Source organism: Symphodus melops (assembly GCF_947650265.1).
Source record: "Symphodus melops genome assembly, chromosome: 8".
Lineage (NCBI taxonomy): Eukaryota > Metazoa > Chordata > Actinopteri > Labriformes > Labridae > Symphodus > Symphodus melops.
In genome coordinates, this window is record NC_136698.1 from 7,583,888 (window position 1) to 7,605,547 (window position 21,660).

A 21,660-nucleotide genomic window follows, 5' to 3' on the forward strand; every position below is an offset into this window, starting at 1 on the left:
TTATAAACAGGAAGATGGAGATTGGACAATTATGTAATAATTAGTTATTAAAATAAAAATGATCTGTCAGCCATCACAACAACATTCAGAATCAGCATAGCTCAGCTAAAATAGAATATGTCACTCCTTCATTCAGCATTTTTTTGTCTGTTTTAATATAAAATGAACAGCTGATGTAACTTTCTGCCCCAAAACATCAACCAGGGAAATGACCTCATTGCCTGCTGCAACCTGATCCTCTTACAGGATTGTCCCTCCTATCCTCCTCCTCCTCCTCCCACCAGAGTCACTTCCTCCAAACCTTCCACTGTACTCTGGCAGCATGTACTATAGTATTATGTGAGAGACGAGCTCTCACTCTTCCCTCCCACTGCTGTTTTCCTCCAGTGGAATGAACCAGGCAGCCCCAAAAGGCTTTCAAGACATGAGGGAAAGTACTGGAGTGAAGCCAAGAACAAGGGGAAGAGTTTCAGGCCACAGCCAATCAGAGTAAAGCTCGTCCAGCTCTGTCAGGGTTTATACACAGCAGCGTGTGTCTGTTGTTTTGATGGTACAGTGTGATTATTTACACGTAGACAAAAGGGTTTGAAAGATAAACTGACTCAGCAACTGTTGGAATGAGCACACACCCTTAACGGTTTTGTGGCTGGTGAGTCAGTCGGCTCATGCAATGTTGCAGCATGGATGAAAGGCAATCGTTGTTTTGAGAGAAAACAGCAAAGGATGCCCACAAAACATCCAGTAAAAGATAAAATCGGTGACCAAAGCAAAGTTAACTTAAGCACATTGCTATTTCTGACAATCCAGCTCAGTTTTCAAACACTACAAAACAGGTCCTGAGCTTGTTTTAATAATCTAGTATTCATCTGTGATATTAGAGACAAAAGCAGACTAAACTATTATTAAGTAAAATATATGTTTAATAAAATATTAGATAATTACTAGTGCCAGCTCTGACACAATTTAAGCTTTATCACTCTATATTTAAAATACTTTTACATCCCCTGATGTCAATTCTTCAAAATATATTCCAAACATTTCCATGTCAACCAATCCTTAGTAAACCACAACTTCCCTTTTTGTTATTGGTGCAGGAGTGTCCCTTTGTGCTCTGTAATTATGCTCGATGTTGCACAACTACAACACAAAGACGGGATATCACATGGTCATTGAAATGTGCACGATTATTTCTAGGAAGCTTATCATTTAAAACATGCATGTATGGTACATTTGGTTTTCAGGATTAAAAAGGTGACATAAAATCAGCCTGCAACAGAAGTAACTGAACATTTCAAGTGCTTTGCTATTAATAGTTTATTGTTGTTGGTAAATTACTAAATCTGGAAAAAGAATCTAAGAATTTAAAAAACATGATTATTTCAAAATCTCTTTTTTGTTGTGGGCTTTACAAGTCTGGCCAGGGGCAGCACAAAAAATAAAAGAAGTGCTCCAGAGTATGAATAGAACAGCAAAACAAAAACAAAGGCTGTTACAAAATGCTGCCTTTTGTTTGTCTAGATATTTGAATTTAGTTTAATTGTCAAAAAGGCCATCTTTCTACTACAATACCTACATCATTTGCATTACTGCCTGAGGTTTTGCGGGAATCTTTCCCTTACTGAAGGATATTTAGTTCTCAGAAGTTCTCTACAGTCATATTTCTTAGAAAACTCCCCATGAGCAGCAGCCTGAGGCTTTGACCCTCCCACTAGAGAAAAGTATGCAGCGTGTTGTAACTGTAAGACGACTGGCCAACGTATCTTCATGGTCTTTGACAGTTTTATTTGAACATGCCAGACATGTGCATTTCATGAATACATTTCTTGGTATGACTGTGCTTATTCACATATCATATTCACATACAGATGCATACAGCCCTGCATTGTTAAGAATAGATAGTACAGGAATGCTGTTGCAACACATCCTGCTGGCTCAGACTTAGGATCCTATATATCAAGGTACTACAAATGCTTCTATCCTTAACTAAAGCTTCTTGTTTGTAGATTTGTAGGAGGTTTTAGTTAAGAAACGGCCACATAAAGACTGTTTACATTACCCCCTTCCACCTTAAAGTGTGGAAAACACATCAGTTTAATTTTCATTCTGTAACAGATCTTTGCAGCTCTGCGTTAAAGCAATGATAGATTTCATGCAGAGCTGCAAAGGTTTAAGCGTAGTAATAATAAAAGCTCTTTTAATCATTTAAACCTATCAGTCCTTGTTTTTTTTATGGCACCATGATGCGCTGTTGCATCCTACAGTCATATTGTTGGTGTCTTGTACATGATTTAATACATGTCATCAAATTTCAGTCATACATAATTCATATCTTAGAAAAAGGAGTAACCTGTGTTTCGGCATATGGCGTTGCATGAATTTAAAATGGATTTGAACAAATCTTGGCTGTATTAGCGAGGTCTGCATGTAGAAAGTATGCTTGTTGTTTATAATACTTATTCTATGAGAATGTGGCTTTTTTCATAAACTCTGAGGAGGCATTGGCACTGATATGGTGGAAATCATAAGAACCACATTTTAGAGGCATAATTGCAGGGTCGCCAATGCCATAAACAACAGCAACAGCAACAAGAACAACAAAAACAAAGCCACACCTCTTATGCTTCATGTGTCAGTCTGGAATAACATCTAGGAAGGGAACTTCCAGCTGACTAACTCCTGATCGACATCTATGCACATTAAGAGCCTGTGTTGATGCCTAAAGTTATTTATGATGTCCTGACCCTCTTACTTCTGACCTGTAGTGACACAGTCCCACCCCCTGCTCTTGAATGTGTGATCTTGTTTTCCTACTAAAACTTTGACTACACTATGTGCTCTTGGCTAGGGATAGGCTGCTAGAAGCTTGCGTAATGTTTGCTACCACTGGGCTTATGTTTGAGGGGCAGAAGGTGAAAAGAGGAGGAGTAGGAGGAGGAGGATGAGAGGCAGAAAGCCTCCGGTCACAAGACAGTTGACTCCTGAAAACAAACCGTACATGCTTTTAAAAACACCTTAGATAAACATTACATTAATGCTATAAAGAGCAGACTATAGGGATCATATACTATACATGGTTAATGAACCTAGTAAATCACGAGGACATTCAGTTATTCTCTTTGATGCACCCTTTGTACATTTTGTGTTTTATTATTATTCTTTATATTTGACATTTGCTTCTTATACTTTATTTTATTTAATTACTTGTTATTTAAGCCTTATTTCCCACATTGGCTATTTTTTACACAGAGACAAATTCCTTGTATATGTATATGTACTTGGCAGAAAAAAATGATTCTGATTCAACAACAAAGTACAGGTGACAATAAAGAATTGTGCAATTCTCAGCAAGAGTTATGCTCTATTTGACTCTAAAATGCAATGCAATATGATACACAACAATATTATTGGATGCATTAATATAAAATGTGATATGATATGATAACATTGTATAGAAGAGGATAAGAGAGAATAGGATACAATACAGTACAATGTGATGTTATACAAGAACACACCTCACAAATACAACACGATACAGGAGAAACTATACAACACGATTTGATGATACAATACAATGAGATACAATACTATAAATATGATAGAATGTGATCTGATTGAATATGATACACTTTAATGGCCCCTTAGAGCGATTTGTCATGGACTCTAATGCTGAAGATAAAGAGCTAATATCTAGACTTAATGAAAACGATGCACATTAAAAAATGTATGAATATATGTCAAAAGGATTTTGCCATCCTGTGAGCAGGGCCTTTTCAAAATATCTTTTATCTCTAAATACCTGTGGATATAATTATGGACTTGTCATGTCTCTGCCAGTATTGCTTTGGCATCTTACAATTAGCAGATGGGTTAGAGGTGCACACATTTCTGCATCAACAGAGTTCCAGGATATCACAACCATGAGACAGCGTCTTCACATTTGTCTAAAGAGCCTCCTCAACAGGCTCTAAAACGTGTAGTGTATATCTTGTCACGCGTAACAGAGCGTGAATGATGTAAGGCCACTGTGCTCAACTTCTATATAACTGACAATTGCTGCTTTATCTGTGTCCTAAAATGTTAAGTGTGTGAATAACTTACTTTTACCCAAGCAAATCCATTTTAATCAATATATCAGATGAAAATAAAAGTACTGGAGTTATTAAATTGTTATCAGCAGTGAACTCTTCATCATTGTAGACCACTTATGTTATTGCTTTACATTATAGATGAACCCACTAAATAGTGAACTCAATAAATATAGGCTACAAATAAATATAGCCTTATACCTCTGTCCACAACAACAAAAAATACTGCAGCAGACCTACGTAGATCATGTATCATCAGGAATCATAAAGCCTGCATTAGAGACACTTTCACTTTTATTAAGTAGACCTACATGTTCACACCTTTTTACAGGTAGCCTATTTTAGTGCACATCATTTTATTTGTAGTGAAGCATGAAAAACTTCGAAAGTGAAATGTTGCAGCAGCTGCAGGTATTCTGACCCAGTCTGAGTCTGTGCATGTGGTGACCCAGACGAGGAATTTCGATGACCACCCACCTGTCTATGGTCATTCATTACGGGGTGTGAGAATAACGTTTAAGTACATTATAAATGCAAATGTTTGTGTCAGGCATAAAGACACATGGGAGGCGTTAGTCTGCGTGAACTCCTTGCTATGCTTTGTACATATCACAAAGCTGGATAATCTGGCCTTAGCCCTAACAGCTACAGAAACACGACATTTGCACGTCGTCATATTTTGAACTGGAGGATCTGGTCCGACAACAACACTGGTCCCGTCTCTCTCTATTCACATGCACGCTTCCCTTTCATCACAACAACAGCCGTAGGGGCCGATTGTCAACATGCACGTAGGGCACGTACACATCGCTCCTCCATACGTCTTGCAGTGGGACCTCTGCAACGCAACACTGCTGTCTGGACGAGTTCCATTTCGCGTCTTTTGTTTTCCTTTCCTTATCCTGAAACGTGTTAAGAATTCCCTTAAGTAATTTTTACTCATTTAGAGAAATTTTTCTAAATAATGTGTTTTTCGCAAGATGGGCTGCTCTTACTTTACAACACTTCTTACCATAAGAACGCTTTTTTTCCCGTCGCAAACCGAAATGGAACCCAGCCCACGTATCTTGTTCTAGAAGGCACGTGATCCTTCTAGTCTGTTGACGCATTGCCTGAGGAGGGAGGAGACAAGGAGGAGTCAACGGGGAGGTTATAAAAAGGCCTACATCGTAACATGTTTGTCACCTTCCACTAACATCCTATCTGGCGTATTTCCCCCCCTCCTCGACCGTCCTCTGCGGCTACTGAAGCAGTGGGTCAAACAACGACGCTAACACTGGAGCTGTAAAATTAACAACGGGGTAAGTAGCTAAAACAGCTTTGCTTTGTAACTACACAGCGCATGTTGCTGTTTTTATTATTTTTAAACGGAGCACTATATCTTTTTTGCTAACACATTAGTTTAATGTTATAATTTAGTTTCGCTAACCGTTGCTTTAACGACTGAGCGACGTTGAGTGGTCGAAAACTGCTCTTTGAGTTGGCAGTTAGTTCGGATTTAGGGACTTGCTAATGCTAAGTTATGATGCTAACTATCGTCTGTCAGTCGTTATCTTCATCGCTTCACTGAAAACAGCCTTTCTTATTCGACACATGTGCTTGGGTTGCCCAAAGTGGAGTGTTGTGTTGAGTTTAATTCTGAATATTATCCGCTAAACTTGGCTTCAAATGGTAGTGAAAACCTTTAAAAAAAAAAAAATAAGTTGAGCATGACGTGGGTGGCGTCGTCGTTGGCTGCTTCTGCTACACTGTGATTGTTTGTGTATCATCTCGTTAAACGAGCCATGTTTTCCTACATAGCTCGTCTTTATACTGTGTTTTATTTAAAATTAGCGGAACTATAGATTTTTCTTTTCAGTATCGGCTCTAGTTGTATTGCTTGTAACACTGCGGTGTGTTTTTTATTGACCTCAGGGCTCCCGTTTAAAGCGCCGCAGCAAGCTGACCATCCAGCGCAGTGTAATCACTGGCGACTCTCTCTGAAACGACCTGCTGTTTCGGGAGAAGTTGAAATTGATATCCCAGGATTAAAAACCACTGCAGCCGCTTCTCATCCACCAAAAAATACCCCAAAACCGAGGCAAAATGGTTCAAAATAAGATAGCCGAAGTCACTGGATTTCATCGCTCTTTCAAGGTGAGTGACATTTGTTAAGGGGACATGTACAGCTCCTGTCTTTTGGAAATTCCCTACAACCGGAGCACGTTTATCAGCATGTAACAGAGGACCTCACATTGCTAAATATAAACACATCTGCTGCTCTCCCACACTTATGTTTGAGAAATTTGCTGTGGCCTGGTGTCACGTGTATGTTCAGCTAATGAAAGTGACTCCATTAGATGGTGGCTGAGTGTTGCTGCAGAAAGTCTTCCTCTTGCATTCATATGAAGCAATATTTGTTAGTTTTGTGTTGGGATGCACCTGTTTTTTTGGGTTTTTTTTACCTTTGTGGCTGTGATTCTGACTGTCATTTCTGTTTGTAAAAGCAATAGCCCCTTGTCTGTGATCCTGTTTTGAGTGCTCTTTAGTTTATGATTGTAGGAAGGAAGATAAGGAGTTATCTTATCATTTATGGCTGCAGTTGATGCTCTCGGCTGAATAGTTCATTGATAAGGTATTTAAACAAGCACATTTTTATGCTATTACTCCTAGGGCCAGAATCCCTTTGAATCTGATGACTTCACAAAAAATGGATCCAATCTTATTGATTCGTCTTTTAGTTTTGATTCCTCCCCAAGACATGGTGAGTATTTTAATTTCAGTGTTTTGAACCAAGTTGAAATTTAAAGCAAGATAAATCAACCCAAATCTTGGTTGCCCATAGGTGTTTATCAATGTAATCTTTTTTTAAACGGCACATAATAATTTAGGTACTCCTGTTTTGCCAGACATACCTTTCAGTCAACCTATTGACATCCCAGATGCCAAGAAGAGAAACAAGAAGAAAAAGCGTTGCCGGGCAACTGACAGCTTCTCTGGACGATTCGAGGGTAAATACTGTTGTAACTAGTGAAAATCTGCCCCATAACAACATTTGGCATTTCCCTAACTTGCTGAACTCTGCCACAGATGTCTACAGACTGCAGGAAGAGGTATTAGGAGAGGGTGCTTATGCCAGAGTGCAAACGTGCATCAATCTTATCACCAACAAAGAGTATGCTGTAAAGGTAAGCCAGCTGGTACACTCAGACACGTGACTGTATTATTTTGAAAACAAGAGCTTAATGAAGAGAGTCCTGACAGTTCTTCTTTCACAAGTCTGCAAATATAGTCTACATGAATCTTGCCTTCTGCCTGTTTGGCTAGTGACCTAGTGTTAAATGATAAGTATTTTTTTGCAAACTTCATAACCTTTTGCGGAATGAGTTGTAACATACTGTTAAACAATCTAATGGAAAACACTATTTTAGGATACTTGTCGTTGAGGGAAGTTCTGATCCCGGGAGCAGGAAACTAATTTTTTTTCCCCACACAGTTCAGCTCTGTAACAGATGTCTGCAGGCTTTTTTCTGTGTTGTGTGACTGCTACACATGATGTGCAACACTAGATTCTGTTAGTCAACCCATCCCCTCTGTGTTTTTCATAGTTTTCAGCCAATCAGGGAGCTGGGAGGGATATACCCACCCCCTTCCTCTACCCCTGTTGCCTATAGGGGACGCTCCTACTGAGAACATAGTGTACTGCCTACTGTGCCAAAACAAAAACCCACATAGAGAGAGAGAGAGAGAGTTATGACCCAGGGTGTTTACGCTGCTTTGTTCTGCTTCTTGCTCAGTATTGTTGAACTTTTTTTCTCCCTTTCCTCTCCAAATGGGCTGTTTACTTGTGTGTACATGTCTTGACTCAAAGGGACTTCCTTTTTTGGCTCTGTGTGATACTCATTTCCTCATTTCTGGGAACAAAACATTGAGATTTTATTTTTTTTGCTGATGTGCAGAAAAGTAAAACTTTGATTTCTTGAATATTAACCCAAGCATGTCATGGGGACACGCAATATATAATTTTTTTTTGTTTAACTTCATATTCATTTCTATCTAGTTAAACCTTGTTAAAGTTTTAAATAAAGATAGTAGGAAAAACGGTTCGGTCCCCATAGAGCAAGTGTCCGTATCATACCATTTAATATTTAAGAGAAATTGGAGCACAGATTCTGTGATCTGTTGCTTTGTTTACGTCTGGTTGGTTTGTTAGATCCCTTGAGACTTTGCAGTTCTGTGCGTGGGGGTCGCATGTTATTGGGAGGTCATTTAGCTGTTGAAGGGGGGCTCAGACTAGTCCTGCCAGATGTCCTGTCTCTCCCCTCCCCCTCCAGACTGAGGTGGGCGTCTTGTGTTGCAATAGCAACAAAAGCCTTAGCGCACCAAGTACGTGGAGAGGGCTGTGCAGTGCATGCCTTTCTGACGCTTTGGTTTCCAAACTATTTGTTTCCCCTAAAGGAATAATTTCCCAACACTGGGTTAATGATTGATCATGCAGCATAACTTGGTGAAGACTTGTTTTGCAGAATCATGTCGTGATTCTGATCTTTCATTTTTGATAACCAACCATAAACCTATCTCTCAAATACCTGTTGACCCACTTCCTCCACTTATCATGTTGATAATGTGTTTATTAGTCACGATTTGCACTGTTCTGTTGAACCTGCACGTGTGATTATTAGGGTGGGAGGATTGTGTTGTGATCAGGTGAAAGTGAGCTGATTGGGGGGCTGTTTGTGCTGCTGACTCAGACTGGAACAGTGCAGAGGCTTTGGACTGCCCACTGGCCTCTTGTCTGTTCATTAATCCTAGACACACACTGAAACTCTGGCCCCACTGAGCTTCAATAGCAACTGTAATCCAGCTACCAGGAAGAAAAACATGCACAACCTCCCAAGCAGACAATAACCAACCATGGCTGGAAAATTCAGGCCTTTTACTCTGGTGTCAGCAGTCTGTCATTCTTTCTCTCTCTTGGCAAGTCACCGTGCAGCTGGTGGTCCCTCAGTGGTTTAGTTCCAGGCATCACTAAGTTATATTTAGAGCCTATTTTTGTTATCTTAAACATAAGTTCACGGAAGGTTGAAAGGAACACTCATGGCTCCTTATGAGCTATTGAGATATAAATATGGGTCACACATGAAGTCTAAATTTAAGGCTTCTTGGAATTGTTTCGTTCTGTCAGTGCTTTCACTTGCTGCACAGAAAGTAGGTCGGAACTATCTTGACACATGGGTCCAAGGGTGGGATAGAGGAAGGGAAGAGAGAAAAATGGAGGTCTGAAATGATAGCTGTTATAGGGCTCTGTATATGTAATTTGGTACATTACCACATACAGTAAACAAAGCCACTTGTGTGTGTAGTTTTCTATCAGATGGGTTCAGTTTGGACTTGTTTTCGATAATGTTATTGAAGGATAATATTGTTTTGTTTCAGATCATCGAGAAAAGACCAGGTCACAGCCGCAGTCGCGTCTTCCGTGAGGTTGAGATGCTCTACCAATGCCAGGGCCACAGGTATTGTCCTACCCGTCATGTTTAACTAAAGTAATGCCACCTGATGAATGAATGGATGGAGACCGTGCTGTTTAACTCTGTTACCACTGGCTCATTTACTCTTGGTTCTTTTCTGCAGTAACATCCTGGAGCTGGTGGAGTTCTTTGAAGAGGAAGATAAATTCTACCTGGTGTTTGAAAAGCTCAGGGGAGGTGAGTAAATTATAGCTGATAGAGGATGATTTCATCACAACCCATTCTGGTAATGCTTATGTTCAGTCTCTTGTCTGGCCAGTTGTACGTGTATGTGTGTGGGAGGGCTTTTATTCTGTGCTTTGTGCTTGTAAATAAAGCAGATACTCTTTTTCCACCCATCCATTAGGGTCAATCTTGGCGCACATTCACAAGAGACGACACTTCAGTGAGCAGGAAGCCAGTGTGGTCGTGCAGGACATTGCCAGCGCTTTAGATTTCTTGCATAACAAGGGTAAGACCTTGTACAAAGTTATGAGTAATTTTGTTAAGTTTCAAAACCAAAATAGGAAAATGACACCTTTTTTTGGGGGGGGATGCATTTTCCATTCTCCGTATATAATTGTCAGATCTTTCTGACAAATACATACTGACTGCCTTCTTTCTATTTGTTAGGAATGGCACACAGAGACCTGAAGCCTGAAAACATTCTCTGCAAGAGTGCAGACAAGGTGAGCCCACTACTAATATGTTTGAGCTTAATTATTCAAAATGGCAACTACCCTGACTTATAAAGTCTGAGTAGTTATCAGATGATGATAGAAACTGTAATATTAACTGGAATCTCAAGTCACAGTAATAATATGAATAAATAAAGGTTTTTTTTCCCTCCCCTGTCAGATTTCCCCAGTCAAGATCTGTGACTTTGACTTGGGCAGTGGGATCAAGCTGAACAGTGACAGCTCACCCATCTCCACCCCTGAGCTCCTGACTCCTGTAAGTCCTGCTGTAGATTGTGCCTGCGTAGTTTGCTTAACAGTTTGGCCTACCAATTTATAAATGGGAACAGGGATGGGCTGTTTTAATGCATGTATGCAGTATGAGTATTGCTATTGAAAACCAGGGAGAGATTAATCTGTCATACAGTTTTGTTCACGTGACTTTACGGGGAGCCGTCATCTCTTGGATAAGTTGGGTGTTTTCAGGCTGTAAAACAATGTCTTGATAAAGACCAAGATGCTGTCTTGCTATTGGGCAATTCTCAGTGGTGCTAGCTCCTTGACAGCTTGCTGATTGGGTAGTAAATGTTGTTTTGAGGTTAAGATAGTTCAGTGTCGGGCAGGCTCTCTGAAATAAGTTTGATTGCTTCCTGATTGCCTGTCTTGAAGAATTAACCTTTTCTTATCTTGCTGAAAACTCAAAACACTTGGAAAGATATGCCTCAGTTTAACGTCAGTGTCTTGTTGCTTATCAGCCCAAACAGTGAGACCAGTGAATCTTTTATCGGTTATGGTTGTTTAACACTCTGCTGCCGTCACAACACAAAGCTAATGCTCTGAACACTGTGGTAAAGATGAACTGGCAAGCTTTCTACTTGTGTCAACAAATAGCCCATCTGCTTGTTGTCTGAGGGTCTGGCTGGATGGACCAGAGCAGGTGAAGGATTGAAGTTTAGCCTGCAGGAATGTAAGGGTGGGTGGGGGTTTTCACTACTGGTAACTTCATCTTCCTTTGAGAGAAAGAATGGGTAGAGAGCCCATCCCTGAAATATTAGGAGAGGACCGAGAGGCCTCATGTTTAGTCTACATGGTTAATGTTGGGCCTGAATAACTGCACGCTTGATGCAATGGGCAAGTATAACTTTGTCTGGTCATGTATTTATGTATGGATCTTTATTCTTGCCTTTTCTAACGACTTTAGTTTTGTAAAAAGATAATTTCCAACAGGCCTTGAGATAAACTTGTCTTTCATTGAAATGTTGCTTCATGTGCGAGGATAAGAATCTGTGTTTTAACCTTGTTGTGTGAATGTGGCTATTGGGAATACAGTGTGACTTTCACAAGGCCATTTCCTGTTACATACAAATGTAACATTGAAACCCAAGCACGACAACTCTTTTCCTTTTCTCTCTGTGGTATGAGAAAAACATCCCCACAAGCTTTCTTCTTAGTCTCCGCCCAGTGGCCCCAACCGCCGCTTGTGCTGGTCTGCGCTTTCATTATGTTCTTTATACAAAGGCTGTGCATAAGGCTTGTTCGAGAAAGGTCCGCTTTGCCTGTATGCCTAGCAACTGAGATGTGATTGGCTAGACCAGTGGGAGGGGGAGGGTAACTGGGAGGGACAAAGACTCAGCCTGCTCATGCGCTCTGGCTTGTTTTCTTTGCCATGAACACAGGAACAATGTTATCTGATTTTTCAGCCTGCTATTGGCAGTCTCTCCATGCCCCCGCTTTGCCCAGAGTTGCTGTTGCACAATATTGTGTGTTTTAAATGTTATGTTACTGATCATGCTGAAAGGGTCTAATAAACTTTTATCTAAGACCTGATTTTAAAGTTTACTGGGGATGGGTTTTTTTGCGTGCTCTAATGTAATAACCAGAACATCAGGAACTTGTGGAAAAGGAAAGGGGCCTTTCCAGGAAACTGCTAACATTAGTCTACAAAAAAAGTTGCACATATTGCAGCCCGTCTGTCAGCTTGGCATGAAATTAGTCCAACTGTTCAAATGTTAAGGCACATGTGCAGCACTTAAATGGAATTGAGAGAAGGTGCAACGTTAAGACACCACACAAAAAAAGTAAAAGATCTTTTTCTTATTTAACTGTCACAGATGCAGGTGCAGCTGCACGACCACAGTAGAGGGGTTTTTTTCTCTTCCTGTAAGCCTCTCCACATAATCCTGTCATTAGTTTACAGACGGAGGTGTATGTCATCAGTGGTGTGAATATGGTCTGACTAGTCACATGGTTTCAGGAAAGCCCCAGGTTATGATACCAACGAACCCTGCGGTAACTCGCATCAGCTGATTGGCAACTAAATGTGCTTCTTAGTGGAAGGTTTGAAGAGGATGTGACTGATGCAGATCAGGAGCAGCAGAACTGTCTATGATTTTTGGTAGTTGCAACTGTCTTGTTCTGGCTCTCTTGATACTTATTTGTTTTGACTTGGAGATCATTTGTATAATTTTTGAAAAAGATGGATCGTATCTTTAATGTACCATGGTCCGCGAAAACATATTTTTATGCGCATTTCTTTCTGCAGCTGCATTTGGCCTGAATCCTGGGGGCTTGTCTGTGGAGGCAGTCGCTCCAGACATGATGTTGGTGGCAGTGTGGGGGTTGGGTTTATTCTCTCCAATAGAGGCAGCTTTGTCTGGGTCTAGATTCCTGTGCAGCAAATTTCATTACATAAGGGTGCAGCAGGCTGAAAGGAGGAGTTAGGAGACAGCTGCGATGTGGTACTGCTACACAATAGAGCCCTGCTCAATGTAAACATGTTTGCCCACAGATGGAAGAAGGATATAGGCCAGAATGGTCTGTAAAGGTTAAGGTCTCATGTGACACAAAGACTTCAAAACAATAAGATGTTTAGAGTGGATTAACAGATTCTGAGACGTCCTGAGGATGGCGTAAAGAGACTGGTATAAAAAGAATCAAAACTCATCTTTTCAGTATTCACTAGAATTTAAATGACACTGTAATGTCTTGCCCACAAATATCTGAATTTTCCAGTGAACTAGCGACCTGTTCCTTTAAGTATTAAAACCGCATTTGGTGTTTGCGTTTCCAAGTTATGTAACCGATGAGGGCAAAGCCAAGTCTCGGGCGTTGCAGGACAACCCAATCCTCTTTTCCATGCTCAATGTTTGGCCTAATTTCCTTCCTCGCTACATAACAAGGCACAGTCAGACCAATCTGCCTGAATGTTCAAAGCAGTGACTCACTGCTGCTGCCTAACCAAACTGACCCGCTTCTTTAACCCTCCCTTCCTCCATCCTTGATACCTAATTGTACACTATGTTCTGACTTTCCTGTCCCCGGCACATTGAGAAAAGCTGTATATAGAACATTTTAAATGAACCCATCACTGCAGATAAGCATGTGACTGTAACATAGGCCCCCACCACACAGCCCTAGATTGGGCCCCAGGCTTTAGCACTCCAACCACGAGGTATCAGCTGAGCTGAAGAATGTGGGCCGCAGCTCAAACAAGCTTGTCTTTCTCTTGACCCTTTTCTTTCTGCCACTCTCTTCTTCTGCTCATCCCTGTGGCAAAAAAAATAATAAATTTTTCGTTTTTGTCTTGCAGTGTGGCTCAGCAGAGTACATGGCACCTGAGGTGGTTGAAGCTTTCAGTGAGGAAGCGACAATTTACGACAAACGCTGTGACCTGTGGAGTCTTGGAGTCATCCTCTATATCATGCTAAGCGGCTACCCGCCCTTTGTCGGCCGCTGTGGCGGTGACTGTGGCTGGGAATTAGGGGAACCCTGCCACACCTGCCAGGTATTGACGCATTCACTAAACCGCTTTGCCTCCATCTCATGCAAAACATTTTTGAACAGAAATGATGAACACTTTCTTGTCGGGTCTGTAACTAATGGTAAATATTTTTCTGTACACTTCCAGAACACCTTGTTTGAGAGTATTCAGGAAGGAAAATACGAGTTCCCAGAGAAAGACTGGGCTCACATCTCCTCAAGTGCCAAAGACCTCATATCCAAACTTCTGGTTCGAGATGCCAAAAACCGCCTGAGTGCCAGCCAGGTGCTGCAGCACCCCTGGGTGCAGGGGGTAGGTCTAACTCAATCAAGCCTCTTCTACATGTCTTTTAAAAACATTTTTACATCTATCTAAAGGCTGAGCTTCAGATTAATCTTTTTTTTTTTTTTTTTTTTGTTGTTTTTTAATTATTCAGGGTGCATCTGATACTTTGCCAACATCAATCTTGCATCAAAGGTAAGAAAATGTTCACCAAAAAGCCTTTGTTCTTCTGGATACTTAATCCTAAAATGTTTGTAACTTGTACTGAATTAAACCGACTTTACTGCTTTTCTCCAACAGAACCAGCAATGCCAGGGATCTGACTTTCTATGCTGGCAAAGCCATGGCTGTGAACCGGCAGCTGGCTGAACAGGATGGCTTTGAAGACCAGCAGCAGCAGGAAGTCCCCTTTGTTGTTACAGCTACTGGCTCTTCTATGCGCCTCTCTCCTTCCAACTCTAAGCTGGCCCGGCGTAGGCAGCGGAACAACCAGCCTAACGGAGGGCCCGTCTCTGCTGCAGAACTGCGACAGCTCTTGGCTCCTCTTGTTATTGTGGGAGACTGTGCCTGAACTTTGTCAAACCCTGACCTCCGACCTTCCGTTAAGATTAATGTCTGCACAGCCCTGAGAATCTCCCTCTCCAATTCTGGCCCCTCTTCTGGACTGTAGCTGGTCTTGGTTCCTCTGCCATTCAGGCTGTCTTGCCTCGCTGTAAAGGGGCGATGCAGCACGCATCCCTTTCTCTAAATGCCTTCTGCCTTTCTGCAGCACTTCTGAAGCACATCAGCCCAGGGCCAGCATATAGCAAACACAAACGTGCATGTCAGGGTTTGGTAGGAGGGTCAGTTCCTGATTTAGGAGGGAGAAAGAGAGAATAATTTCCACAAGTTATTTTCTTTTTCCATGAAAGTCGTTTCAAAAGAAATCCAAACACTTATCTTTCAAGACTAAGCTCAGACACCAAAGGACTACCTGTTGTGCTGCTCCCACGTTACAACTGGATCCACTGTGAATTAAGTTATCTGGAATGTTCTCTGTGCTTGTATGTATACGCATAAATGGCCCCTCTGCAGATATGTACAAGCTTATGCAATATGCCAAGGGGAAGGCTGTTTCTCCGAGGGATTCAGTATGAGGGTTTGGAAGGGCTGTAAGCCAATGCTGTCCGTGCCTGGTGTGGTCCACTTCGTGGCAGGAGACTTCAAAGATTTTTCTTTTTTTTCTTTCTCAATTTAAGATCAATTCCTTAACGCTGAGCCTCTTCTGTAAAATGTCTGAGCTAAAACGAGAACACATCTAGCTTGGTGGCCATGCACTTACTGCTCCTAGATAGAGCAAGGAATGTTTGTCAGTACCAGCCAGTACACCCATTCATAGTTTATTTTATGAACATGTATGCCAAATTATCTTTGGCCACACTTGTCAGTGTTTATATGGCATCATTGGGCAAGTCTATTAGTATCGAGTTAAACTATTGCACTTGATGCATAAAGCAGAGCAATCCTGAAATTAGACATCCGTGCTCTTTAGTATATATTCATCCCTATGGTCATATGAGCTCATGTTAAATTGCTCAAAGCCAGAAGTGTTGCTTTCATTGAAAAGAATTCCTGACATGTCCCCTGCCAGAACTTTTTTTTTTTTTTTTTTTAATATATCTTTAAGTCAAGTTATGCATTAAATCGAGCCTTGAATATTTTGGCAGTAAAGGTTAGAACTTGTCTCAGGGGTTTGAGAAGCACACTGGCGAACATGTCTCAAGTGTGAATTATTGATTGAATAAATTGTTTTGGAACAGATTAGTTAACCCTTTAATAAAATATGATCTCATTACAAATAAAGAGGCAGGTAAGACTTAAAAAAAAAAAATCATTAAAAAAGGAAAACATTCCACAAAGAAAAAAAAAAAGTCTTCCACGGACATGTAGCTGTTTTAAGTTTACTTAATTTTCATGTTTGAAAACTCCATGTCAATGTGCCACACTGATTTCTTGTCCCCTTTTTTCTTTTATATGGCTGTTGATAAGCTTTTTTTTTTTCTTTTCTACATGGTGATTTTCATGCAGGTGCTCTTCAGTTCAGGTGAAACACCGGTTGTTTTCCATTATTTTTTTTTTTTTTAATGTTTTGTGCTTTTAAAAGTTCAGAGTATGTGGAGTTAAAGGTGAGGTGGAAAGTTAATTTGATCTGGAGCGTTAATGCCCAGCGAAGGCAAGTTTTGTTTTTCTTATGTACAAGAGCAATAATCTTGTTTTTTTGTTTTTGTTTGTTCAGTTTAAGTTCATTAAGCTCATCTGAAGCTGACAGGTAATGGACTTGGTGATTAGGTCTCATAACACTGTAGCCATTTCACCAAAGACGGTTCAAGTCATGATATTGAACATGTGATCCATCACCTGGCAGTGAGAAGTGGGGACTTCTGATTGTCCACGTCTTGTTGCCAGCACTGCAGCGACGGTACTTTCTACAAAGTGGCTCCCTTGGTGTGGACCCATTATGCTGATAATAGGACACTGTAATAGTTCTGAAATACCTTTTCTACAGATGCATAGCTATGGGGTTTATGTCTTATAATAAGACTTACTTGAATTTGTGTATGCAGCTGTTTCTTCTCCACTTGGGAACTACTTAGCTATCAGTAATGTCGAAGCATAAAGCTGATGACCAAGGCAATCCTGGGGTTTTTGAATTACCAATACAGTTCAGTATTCTGCCTTTATCTCCCTTTTGAGCATCCGACAAGTAAGTCCCTACTTTTTGTTAGGGTTGGATACTCAAAAGCGCACAAACGTTGGCCATACTCTGTCATATCCTCAATGGTGTAGAGTTTTCTTGGTCATGACCATTTCTATTTTGTCACATGGCAGTGGCTTTAAATACTGCCTTTTATTGGAGTGGGGGGGAAAGGGGACAAAATAATATCTCTAAGCCTCACAATTTTTATATTGTCAGTCATTTTGAAGTAAGGACATGTACAAATTCAGTGATTCATTCATTCAAATGGACAGTCCATAATGATCACCATTCTCCCCATAATCTGAATGTAGCCCACAGGCAAAAGCATTTACAATCCAGCAGCATTAATCATTTGATTTATGGTTTTTGTCATGGACGTGGTTTGGGGTTATTCTGTCCGTGTCAATTTTTTTTTTTTTTTTGAGTCCATACATTTGATTAACACTGTCTGAACCATCCCCCCTCAGCCCCATTGTGTATATGGGAGGAAATTTGAAATAAATACATCCTTTAAAATACATAATATTTTGATTTAAAATAAGCACTTTACTGTACCATGTGAATGATTGCAGTTCACTCAAAGCAACAGCTACGACAGTTGCAACAGAATTTTGTATTGTTTTTCTAAAAAAAAATGCAATAAAATGCTTTGACCTACACTCGGTTCTCTGTGGTTACTGTAAATGTTTTCAAGTTTGTTAAACGGTAAGGCAAAACATGTCCCATGGCATTTGCTCTCTCCAGTATCTCTAGTTTTATATTAACCAGCAGTGTTATCTTGTGGCCAAGGCTGAGGCAGCTTCATCTGATTCACTGCTTTAAATCCCTTTATCAGCTACACTCCCTGATACCTGAGCCAACCTCGTCACATGTCCTTGGCTGTTGGTGAACATGAGCACAGTTGTCTCCTTATACTCAGAGAAAAGTGACTGGTTTCACCTTGCATTAGTCATGCTAAGAGCTACTGCTGTGATGTGTGTGTGGGGCGGGGGGGGTGCCACCTCCTCACAGATCCACAGGGCTGATCTGATGAGACTGACGCAACCTGCAGCAAGAGCTGCAGCTGCTCAGTAAACCACCTTAAGATCTTCCTGGAAGTACGACCACACCAATTATGCTGAATTAACTAAACGCTGCTGGTGCATCAAGTCCACAGCACTGCAAGTTAGGACTCGTCATGATGTTCAAATCAGCTGCACAGACCAGGATAATGACAGAAATGGGTTTGGATAAAAGTGGACGTTATGTTTCAGAAATAAATAAAAGAGCAGACAAAAAGCATAGATGTTTATTCAATTTATTTTGTCATTATAAAATAACAAAAAATAAAATACACTGACCAAGCCTGATTAAACATTTCTCTGCTTAAAAGGAGCAAGTAAAGAAAAAACCCCATCAATTATCATAACAATAAACCACCGTTTTTTACTTTTTCATCTTAAACCATAAAAATCAACAGTACATTCTCAGGAAAAGATATCAGTCACTGTCACTTCATCATTTAGTCCATAAAATGTAAGAAAAGTAAAAGAAATGTTCATAAAATTGTAAGTTGTCTTCTGATGTCTTGCATTACACGATTAACAGTTCAACTTCTACATTTGCCTTTCAATAAACTTCCTATTTAATTTCAATTTGCTGCACTTTGCACTGAAATATTTGTAACTTACAAGAAAAAAAATACATAAAGTACTGCACAACTTCTTTTTCCACACTGTTGGCCTCACAAGGCAAGAGGAAATTAAATGATGCAACAGCAGCAAGTTTTCTGTGCAATCTGCAGAGATGGATGAGAAAGATCAGGTGTTTATCTCCCCCTAGTGGATCTCTTACCTTAAAATCTTCTCTTATTTAGCAATATTGATGAAATGGCAAATAGACTTGGTCTAGGCTTTTCAAATCTTTTGACTTCTCAAAGTGAGTTTACGCTCTACACTCACTCTGATGGCAGAGGTGCTGTAGGCAATGTAGCAGTGGGAACAATTTGGAGTACAAAAGAAGCTGAAATGGATGATAAATTGTGTAAGTAGGTAACAGATAGGATAAATTATATGAGGTAGAACGTTTTTACAGTTTTGACATCGTGGCTGCAGGATCTCCCAAGGCAACAGACTCAACCACTAAGCCACCTGTCATGATGATAGCTACAATATTTACTGGCGACTAAAATTACTTTTTTTAACGGAACCATAACTATGATATACCCTGGAAAACGTTTCTGTTTTTACTTTTATTTGAGAGAAACTAACTAATTCATTCTTTTTTGTATGCAGAATCAGTATCAGCTTTATTGGTCAATACTATTTAACACACAAGGAATTTAACTTTGGTAGACTGTGCTCTCCTTGTGCAGACATTAAATATTATCAATCACCTAAAAATATAAATAGGTAATTAAAGACAAATATGTACAAGACTAAATAAGACTAAGTAAGAATAAACTCTGCAATGTCAAGATATATAGACAGCAACAAAGAGATCAGAAGTAAAACGCAACTTCACAAAACTTAAAGAAGCTTCACTGTCTGTAAACCTTTGAAGCACACATGGTTGTAGGTTAATGAACAAAGAGTAAGGTCTTTTACCAGCTTTTTGTAAAGTGTCTCGAGATAACATCTGTTGTAAATTGGTGCTAAACAAAATAAAGATTGATTGATTGCCAACAACATTGGAAATAAATGATATGACAATCTTATAGACTCTTATGCACTTTCAAAGCAATAACATGTTCTCTTTAATATTGACCAACACAAGTAGTATACAGCAAGATTACATTTCATACAGAAGGTTTTGCTGATAACACTAAATAACTTTTTGTAGCATGGTACGATCCTTCTGTATGTTTGTACTTTAAAAAAGGAACTGAATTCTATATTGCTGATTTTTTTTAAAGTGATTTCATAAAGATGCAGTGAATAATCCTGCAAACAAATTGCTTGAACTAACTTTTTATTTTTATTTTGTACGTTTACTGTTACAACATAGAGGGAATACAAATTGTCATTGTTTGAACTGCTGGTCACAAGATTGAAAGTCATGAGATCACATTCTCAAACCTGAAATGGGTCAAGTGATTTTTTTTGTCTGCACTGAGTACATGAAGACCGTTAGTGAGGAAGCATGGAAATAAGACAAACTTAAAAACATAAATTCTTCCTGTATATGTTGAAAGATTGTTATAATTATTGATCTCCTTCTTTATCAACTCTTGTTTTTACTCTTCTTTCAGAAAACAGTTTGAAAATAGTGCAACATTGTTGCTTCATATCCTGATGAAATGGGAAAACTACATAGACTTAGATTTAAGAAATACAAAGTTCATGACAAAATAATAATTAAATATAAGTTAATTTTTGTCAAAAAATGAAGTGAGCTGCTTTCCATTGCCAGATCAATAACTGACTTTTTTTCATTGTGCTCTTCTTTTCCTACCAGTGTTAGAGTATGCCACACAGTGCCATTGTAAACTTCAAACATATTTCAACCTATTTAATAAACTCCATTCTGAAGTTTATTCTAAAGAGGCATTTTATAGCAAACTATATCCTCCCAATGTGATTATAAAATCAGGCCAGCACATGTTAAAATAGTCAGCCTAAAAGAGATCCATACATTATAATCTAACATGCAAATACTCTGCAGAGAGAACAAGTATCGCGGTACAACTAAACACACCTGTGAGTCATAATCAATGAGCCTGCAGCTAATTGGATCACGTGTTCTGTCAGGAGTTCACAAAGGCTCGGCACGTGCGAGCATGAAGTTTGAGACTGGAGCTGCAGGTAGGTAGGTAACAGGAAACGCTTTAAGGGAGCATGAGGAAATTATAAATACAAATTTAAGTTCTTGTCAGAACATGTATGCGTTTACACAAGAAAATTATGGCAGCGCTGTTTAAAAAAAAAAGTATAATTAAATTCTCTTTAGAAGACATTACAACAAAAGTCATCCTCTTTAAGTTGACTTATTTCCAAATAAAGCTTAAAAACGTGCTAATGTGTATATTTACGATACTTTGTTAACGGTACATTCCCAACTTGGATGATTTATGAGCACTTCAATATATTTGGTAAGTGTGGGTATTCTTAGCATCATTATTTATCTCTATGGTTATCTCATGTAATTTACAGAGGATAGCCTCATGTTACAAATTGTCCAATATTACTTGTTGCATGTTTTGACTTGCTTTTCTTTCCAGGTGGATTGACCTGCAGACGAAGAGGACTCCTCTCTCTCTCTCTGTGAAATAAAATAATCAAAAACGTGTTGTTATTTAAAAACAAAGACAGTTTACAGAAGTTGCTTTGTGATGAGAATTATTTGAGACGCACTCAGTAATTTCTACCTGCAACATAAACGCACGTGGCCTCTGACCAGGCCTTTAGTTGGTCTGAAACCACTTATTGTGTGGAGGAGAGATTAGTTATACCAGTTATTAAGATTAATATTAACAATTTGAATACTTAAGATAGTTAATATTTAAGGCCGGGCCGTAAGATTAAAGCCTAAAATTACAATAATAAAAGCCTATTTTGTATCTGGAAGTTATGAGCACGAGGGGTCACATTTATAAACGTCTTGTTTACCATCCAGTGACGTCAACAAGCGCGACACGTGAATTCACGCGAGA

At 39.6% G+C, this 21,660-nt stretch overlaps 1 protein-coding gene and 1 long non-coding RNA gene across 3 annotated transcripts; one reads left to right on the forward strand and one right to left on the reverse strand.

The window, feature by feature from the left end:
- Positions 1-5,238: 5,238 nt before the first annotated feature.
- mknk2b (MAPK interacting serine/threonine kinase 2b) lies at positions 5,239-17,689 on the forward strand. Its single transcript, XM_079350184.1, has 14 exons — positions 5,239-5,386; positions 6,000-6,221; positions 6,738-6,828; positions 6,974-7,075; positions 7,155-7,252; positions 9,501-9,580; positions 9,699-9,772; positions 9,942-10,046; positions 10,208-10,263; positions 10,433-10,528; positions 13,841-14,035; positions 14,159-14,323; positions 14,448-14,488; positions 14,594-17,689. Exons 2-14 carry the CDS (start codon positions 6,171-6,173, stop codon positions 14,862-14,864), a joined length of 1,425 nt encoding a protein of 474 aa, XP_079206310.1. The 5' UTR covers positions 5,239-5,386; positions 6,000-6,170; the 3' UTR covers positions 14,865-17,689.
- On the reverse strand, positions 16,543-21,561 carry LOC306828018. 2 transcript variants are annotated; one of them, XR_013779691.1, is made up of 3 exons: positions 21,376-21,561; positions 20,706-21,265; positions 16,543-18,807 (listed from the first exon to the last, which is right to left on the reverse strand). It is a non-coding gene; the product is annotated as an uncharacterized lncRNA (long non-coding RNA). The 2 variants fall into 2 exon arrangements; XR_013779692.1 differs by having other exon boundaries at positions 20,706-21,561.
- Positions 21,562-21,660: the final 99 nt, after the last annotated feature.